At 33.4% G+C, this 8,411-nt stretch overlaps 1 protein-coding gene across 1 annotated transcript; it reads left to right on the top strand.

The window, feature by feature from the left end:
• Window positions 1-2,372: 2,372 nt before the first annotated feature.
• Window positions 2,373-3,138, top strand: LOC118755728 (SET domain-containing protein SmydA-8-like; the record flags this gene model as incomplete). Its single annotated transcript, XM_036490553.1, is given in 2 exon segments — window positions 2,373-2,557; window positions 2,647-3,138. Coding segments are annotated over 2 exon segments (424 nt in total), but the record flags the coding sequence as incomplete, so codon positions are not given.
• Between the last annotated feature and the right edge of the window lie 5,273 nt (window positions 3,139-8,411).

Raw genomic sequence — 8,411 nt, 5'->3', positions numbered from 1 at the left:
GTTATTACTAAGACGTCTAATAAATGCACGGCTTTTAGTTCTAGAAGAATCAAAGTCAGTAAAGACAAGTATTTTTTGTATAATGTCTGCATTTTAATTGCTCAACTTCTTTTGCACCAGAGCAACTGTCAAAAACTTCCAGCAGTAAAAAGTTACGAATTGGCACAGCAGAAATGTTAAATTTTTTTCGCCATAATAAAAAGTTTTTCAACATGGAACTTTTCTACTAATTGACATGAAATTACTATCTCAACGCTCGGAGCGCTGCCACTGAGGGCCTTTGCCAACTGATAAAAAGAGAAAATTTGGAAAGATCAAACAAAAATTTTGAGATTTCTCGTGGTGAATACGAACGCCATAATTTTTACCTAGCTCGTGGGATTACGCAAAATTTTGACGGCTTGTAAATATGTATACACATAAAGTTTTTGGCGGTAATCAAGAGTCAAAATCAAAATGGAGAAAAGAACAAAAAGCTTACGTTAGTTGTCAGTTATAAAATATATCAAATTTATCTGCGAATATTTGTTTATTCTATTTATTGAAAGGCAACCACGCGGAAAAGCTTGTATTGATTATATTGATAACAGAACCTGGCAACTCGCACGTTGTCTAAATTCTCAAGTAACATCAAATCTACAAAAGAATACATTGCTTGTATCAATACGCCATGTATAAATTTTAACAACACACAAAAATAGAGCTTTCGTAAGAGCGTTTGTTTGGTTTTTAAACACCATTTATAATTTTCTTTTAATAAAATCACGATTTGTCAAATGCTTAAATTTATTTTTCTAATAATAATGCAGCACACAACCCTGAAATCTATGAAAAAATCTGAGGAAGGCCATTAAATAGCAGCACAGATCCCAGTGCCTTCCTCAAGGGTGAATATAGCTACAACAACACCGATTACTACAACCAGAACCCAAAAAGGTCTATACTGTGCATTTTTAGTTTGTTCCAGTACACTAGGACATAGTAAGAAACAGTATGAAATTACAGGAAGTCGTTCCCGTACGCAAGAATTTCTCTCACTGGGAACACTTTTGAGCGAGTAAGAGAGCAACTCTTCCCAGTCAGAAGTGACAGGATTTTGCCCGAAGTTTTTCTTCCTGCAAGTTCATGAAAAGTGTCAAACGATAGGCAGGGTTGCATTAGTAAACAAACACAGAACGCCGTGCGATCAAAGTTGGAGGTAAACAACGAAATATTTGAATATGTACGCAATTATTCTTAATTGTATAATTTTTAATAATTATTTAATGATTTTCAGCCAAATCAGTGTTCTACCAATGACATGTAAACAAACCTACTGACGTTTGTGCAGGAAATAGTGCTTTTTGCGTTCCCGTTCACTTCTGTAACAGTTCCCCTTATACTCTCACTTGAGAGAGTAAGAATGTAGTTTGACAGTTCCACATGTCTTTGCACGAAGAATACTGGAACAAACTATTTACTTAACGAAGTGTCAGAAAGAAATTTTATTATAAGAAGAGAACAAGAGAGAAGGTAACGAAAATTCAAAAGAAAGGGAATGCATGATAATTAACATGTCAAACAACTTAAGATAGGGCTGTATTTATTTCATTTAATTCAGCATATATATTGGCGTTATTTCACCTTTGATAATTTGTTGTGAAATGTTTACCTATTGTACAGCTGGTGTGCATATAAAGAGTAACTCGGTAATTCTCTAGTTTCAGGTACAACTTGCAAGAAAAAAACGCCCAAAAAAAGTCAGGAGGGTGCGTTTTTATCCCTGTATTAACAATTTGGATGTTAATATTGTTAACCATGCAAAAGTTATTAACAAAACACTTTTTTGCAATATTGCCCTTTTTATGAGCAATTTCACGCTCAAAAATGCACTAAATCACCAATATTCTCTTTTGAAAAACTAGTCAAATATATTATTTAAAAAACTTTTTCAAAAAGCGATGTTCCCGATCTGAAATGAGAAAATTCAAAACGGCGTAAAGTGCTCCCACTTTATTTGTATTTCGTAAAAATTCAGTTTTCCTTAGTACTTAACATTGCAGATGCCATATAAGGAAAACTGAATTTTTACGAAATACGAACTATACGCCGTATTGAATTTTCTCGTTTCAGATCGGCCATAATAGTCTTATTTCTCAATGTGAAGTGAAATAAAGCCATATGGCGTTATTTCCTATGGCTTTATTGCACGGCGCCTTTTTTTCTATCATCTATTCTTCAAAATGTAATAGATCCCCACGACGCTCGGGTAAATCCCGATTTAACATCGTGGGCTCCTCTACGAAATATAATATTTACTCGACTAAAATATAGACGCATAATTATGTATGTACAAATGTATGTTTTAATGTATGCTTTCCAATATTTTTCAGATATATTAAGCATTATAAAAAATGGCTGACTAGTAGACACTATTACATTTGTCAAGCCAAAATACAGTTGGTGCAACTAATTGGTACTGATCCCAAGGAGCTTATGGTAGTACCTGAGGATAAACTCAATCTCAAATTGGAATATGTTAAAGAGTTGATCGATTTATATGAGAAATTAGCACCGTGTATGTATTATATAAACATATTCACAAATACATGTGCAAAAAGCAAATAGAGTTGTAAAACATTCGAAACTGTCAAATATGTATTTCAGGTGAAGTCCGCATGTTGGGTACATTTTGTTTTGAGTTGCACTCAGCCATAGCAGAGCATACACGTCGAGTGGCATTGCAGACCACATTATCTCCGAAAAACATGTTGGAGGAATCCTTACTCTATGTTGAAAAATGTATAAATTATTTGCAGCATGAATGCGACCTGTTTGTAGAGGGTCACATCCTTATACAGGCGAGAATCAACAGAGACGCTCTAAGAATGGTGCTAGTAATGTAAAAAAAGAACGCTCAATTATCTTTGTATTTTTAATTTATTATTTCATCCTATTAAAGAAATTTAAAACTTATTTTATTTTCTGGTAAATAGATTAAAGGAAGAAATTGGTAGCTTAGAGTGAAAAGTAGCTAAGTCCACTTTTTTTGAAAACTCATATTTTGATAAAGGAAGCAAGAGAATTCAAAAATGCATATTTTCGAAAAGGATTAAGGTACTTCAACGAAAGGCAAATTTGCTAAGTCCAAAAGAGGCGCCGAAATCCTTTAACAATGATCGAATCCTCCGGATTGTAAAGGAGTTTTGCTTTGCTTTAAACATGCAAAATGTTGTGTTCTAAGTTTAGCGATAAAAAGAAAGAAAATGGCTCCAAGAAGTTTTTTCGTCTCCTGTAAAATTTTTAAAAGAGAACTTAGCAACTTTTCACTCTAAGCTAGCGATATGTTTATACATGTTATACAATTAATATAAATATTATATAAATATTAAATATTAATATTAATAAATAAATAATAATAAATATTAATATAATTCATTCTCATCAAGTGCTTCAAAAGTGTTTAGGCGCGTCTGCTAACACCAGGCGCCTAAATACATGCTATGTACTGCTGCATGTGCAAAAATTTCCTTTATACAATTTATGAAATTTTTGCACATGCACTTCTCAACTGCCATGTAATTGAACTTTCTTAAGTTTTGATTAGATGGCACTTCAAAGCATGCTCGGCCTAGTCTGATGCATCCTCCGGACACTGCTTCCGGAGCATTTTGCGGACTCTGCATGACTTACAACCATGCAGAGGTGGCAAACGAACTTTGCCATTGGCCACAATGCCTACCCACCATTTTTGAACCAATAAATATTTTTTTATATAAATACATACATGTAAACATACTGGCCTCTCCTCTCTCTGAGTTATTCAAAAAGTTTAAATAAATATTAATATAAATATTAATAAATATATAATAATAAATAAATATTAATATAATTCATTTTCATCAAGTGCTTCAAAAGTTAGACGAGGAATATTTAGATCGCTTAAATAGAATAAGTTGAATTCAAATTACGCTGTGCAAGCTGCAAGTTTGAGCAAAAGTTTTAATAGTTGAACTCACCGCGTGATTTCGACGACTTAGGGGAAGGAAAATCATAGCACCCACAATTTTTACTCTAGAAATTTTTTTAGTTATGTACTTCTAATAGACTATATAAATACGGTTTCAAAGGATGTACGTGATTCCATAAGTACAATATTTTAGATGGGCATTTCCAGGGGATGGTCTTTACAGTCAAAAATTAAAAGTGATACATACATACATACATATTCACCCCTATGCTGTAATCCGTTATAGATTCGATTTTGCTACGAATCGTAAAATTGGTATGCTGAAATCCGCGTAAAATAAAGTGTGTAAAGGAGAAAATATGTAAGTTAAAGTGTAAATAGAAAAAAATGGATTATTGTTAAATATTTACAAAATTATCAGGTCGAAGATCACAACAAATCGGTCGCAATACGAAAAAATGGTAGAATGCAAGACCGAAAGGCCGGACATTGCCCGCGGCTTTGCAAAAGGAGCTAAAGAGGATGTAGTGGAGTTTTGGGAAAGCGTCGCTCAGCAGCTAAACAGCTTAGGCCCACCGACAAAAGATGTATCCAGCTGGAAAAAGGTGCGGATTAAATTTTAAGAGCACAAAATTTATTTATCATTTCCTTATATCAATACTATTTCTAGGTATGGCTACAGTGACCATCCGTTCTGTTTTTTGCAGGACCGTACTGTTTTTCAAAGGTCGGTCCTGCGTAGTTTTACAAACCTGAAAAGCCTGAAAATGTACTGATTTTTTCCAAGTGTCCTGCATTTGTCCCGCATTTTATTCGTTATTTTAAAATTATCGGACAATGGATGGATTTTTCAAAAAAGTGTTTTTTGGTACTTTTCGTAGCTTTTCTTCAATATCTCATGAAAAAATCTCCAAATTAACGTAAGCGACTTACAGCTCGAAGGGTATTGATGTGCCTCTTACCAAAATATATAACTTGTGGCGACTTCAATGAAAATGTTTAGTGCTACAGGCGAAAAAAGTGAGATTTTCAATCAAATACGCAGTTTCATTTGATTACTTTTTTTTCATTATTTAAAAAATTCGATAAAGAAGATATATCATTACAGTGATCTTTGAGCCAAAGGTAATGAAAATCAGATTAGAAATGTAGATGCTATGGAGCGCAATATGCACAAATTATATATCTTTGTTAAGGGCACTTTGTAACTCATCGTTTACGTCGATTCATGACGTCAATTTTTGAAAAATAACTGCGAAAAGTAACAAAAATCCAAAAAAGAAGGGTATTGTTTTCGTTTTGAACGACTCAAAATTTGCTTATAAAATAATCTTTTAAAGATTTTCACTTTTCGTGTAAGCTATTGTAATTATAATATGTTTTACTATACTTTTATAAATATTCATGTAAAAAAAGATCAATATCAATGAAGAAAACGTGATTCATTTTTAAAGTTTAAAATGTATTAAGAATTTAGAATCATAAATACTCTTTTGATATTTTTTTACTACGTAAATATATGTAGGCTTATTTTTGAAAAATTGTCCTTCATTTTGAATCCATATTTATGGTCACCGTAGGTATGACTCGATTATAAGTGCTACATTAAAAGAAAGCTTTCCGCCAATAAAGTAGAGACGAGGGCAACTGGTGGTGGACCCAACAGAATGCATAATTTCAATGAGTTGAAGGAAAAAGTGGTCCGAGTTGACGGGTTTGCACACTTCCACATCGGGGATCAGTGGAGCTGTCTCTTTTGGTGTGGTAACAACACAGACGGTTACCCAACCGTTGGTGGAACCTGCGGAAGTCGTTCCTATGCCAACTGAGCCAGACAATGCCAATGTGCAGAGTCGTTCCCCCGGTAAAAAAAAACGACTCGGCCACTTTGGTGCAGGAGCAAATAAATTTGCAACGAAGCTACTACCAAAAAAGTTTGGCCTTTTTGGAACACCAGGCTGAGTATGCAAACGGGCTGGCAGATAACGTGCGACGCATGTACCAGGTGCAAGAAAACATGCATGACATGAAGAAGGAAAAAAGCGGCACAATATTGAAATGGAGGCCCTTAAAAGAAGGAAGCTTGATTTGCAGGAAAAATTACTGCGGATACAAGAAAGAAGCCAGCAAAAATTAACTCATAGATTAATTTATTTTTAAGATTTTTTTATTTTTGAATTTAATTTAATTTTGCACTGAACTACTGATTTTGTTATTTTTTTTTTTATTTATTGGATTTAAGACTGTTAGATTTAAGAATATAACTGAACTAAAGAAGCGAACTAACGTTTTTGATATCTGTATATATGTATAAACTATTAGATTTAAGAAAAGAACTGAACTAAAGAAATGAGCTAACGCTTGTGATGACTCTATATATTTACAAACTATTAGATTTAAGAAACCAACTGATTTTTTTTTGTATACAATAAAACCCGCTTTTGTCAGCTTTTTGAGATACTTAGGCGGGTTGCGTACTTAAAAGAACCCGCTTAAGTACCTCGATGCGGGTACTTAAGCGAACATAATTACTGATGTAGTTACATCTTCTTGTTAGCTTACATAAATATTGAATAACAACATTTAATGAAGTATACATACTTTAAAACCAAAAACATATTTAGTGCAATGGTCTGTCATTTTTACAAGAATTAAATTGTTTAAAAAGTCAAGGTTGGACATATCATTTTGTACCGAATTCAAAATGATATTGTTTGCCACTTATGATTATTTATTAATTTTTAATGTTTTTCAATCAATTAAAATGCATTTCACTCCCTAACAAATACCATATAAGCCTAAGCTTAAGATTTTGTAGAACACTTAAAAAAAAATCATCATAATTTCAAACTTTTTTCCCAGAAGTGTTATTTGAGTACATATTCAGTACTTAAGCAGGTTTCACTGTATTTAGTTTTAAGTAAAGAACTGAATTTATTTCTAATTTTTTTGTATTAAATAAATATGAAGTAAAAAGTTATGGGATTGTTTTCATTAGTTAGGTAATGATCTCAAAATTCGCATTCTTATATCTGACGCTTCTCTGGAAAATTCTGATGGCGCTTCCTCTTCATTTACATCTTCATATTCATCAGCCATAATATCAGATGTATTATCTTCCACGTTATAGTGGATGCACATGTTATGCAATGCGCATACGCCATTTATTATTTGTACCACTTTTTGGGGCGAATAATGTAGTTGGCGAGCACTTAGCAGGCATCGAAATCTATTTTTCAAAACGCCGATGACTCTCTCGACTATGTTGCGCGCTTTACTGTGCGTTTTGTGGAAGGCGTTTTCTCGACTTCCTGCCACAGGAGAACGGCTGTAATGGATATCCAGCATCGCCTGTTAAACAAAATATTTTTAGTTATATTTAACACATTTTGCTCCCATTCCATTTATAACATACCTAATATCCAAGTTGTTTTGTCTCCTTGCCGATATCTCTCTCCAAAATAGGTTTTTGCAGCGCTTACATACCACACATGTGAGTCGTGGCTATTGCCTGGAAAACGAGCATCAACACACCTTATTTGCATCTAGTTATCGCAAATCTATTTAATAAATTTACGATAAATTGCACGTACAAAATCACTTTGCTCTTGTGGTTTTACTGGCCGTCTCCACAGGATAAAATTTATTGCTGCCCAGCTGTCATTTTGGCCGCTAGGTATAAGTTATATCAGTGGCAATATTTGTGTGGGCTCTTTATATCTTGATATACGCATTTGTGAGATAGCTTCGAAAACGTATTTTTGCCGGATTTAATCGCTTAAAAAATTTAGAAAATAGGCTAGTTTGCATCCAAATACATAATTACAAATATTTTAACAGGAAGCAGCTCAATTTTTGCTTTTATATTAAAATAATAATGATGTTGTAGCCACGAAGTTTTCGTGCAAATGAAAATGTAGCTGTCAAACTACCAAATTGCCGGCAATAGATGGCAAGATATATAGGCTGTGGTATCCCTTACGATTGTAGTACAAATACGGTTCGTCTGCAGGAGGAAGTATTTTAATGTGCGTGCCGTCCACACACATAATAACGCCAGGGAATTGCGTTCTCCTGTAAAACCACATGTTTGCAAAAAATTTATCCGTTAGGTGGCGCCGGGGTTAAAATATTTGGAAGCCCGTATATATGGACCGATTTCTTTAAAATTTGCGACATGTATTAGATACATAGGAAGAAATATATTTACAAATAAATAATATAAAAAAAGTGTTTAATATACAACGTTTTTATAAATGGACTAATAAAGTAGAAAATAATAATTCTCAGTCCCACAGAATTTGTTTTGATAACTTTTGATTTTGAAATTTAAGCAAAAGTCATTATAAGCAATTTATGAGATTGAAAATGAAAAGCGTGGGGCGCATGTAATAGACCAGAATTGATATGAAGGATAATATATGTATGTATGTGGATATATGAATAACGACCGCTTAAAATC

The sequence above is a fragment of the Rhagoletis pomonella genome, unplaced genomic scaffold (genome assembly GCF_013731165.1).
Source record: "Rhagoletis pomonella isolate Grant_MI unplaced genomic scaffold, Rhpom_1.0 Rhpom_scaffold_07145, whole genome shotgun sequence".
NCBI lineage: Eukaryota > Metazoa > Arthropoda > Insecta > Diptera > Tephritidae > Rhagoletis > Rhagoletis pomonella.
This window is presented reverse-complemented; position numbering and strand designations above follow the sequence as displayed.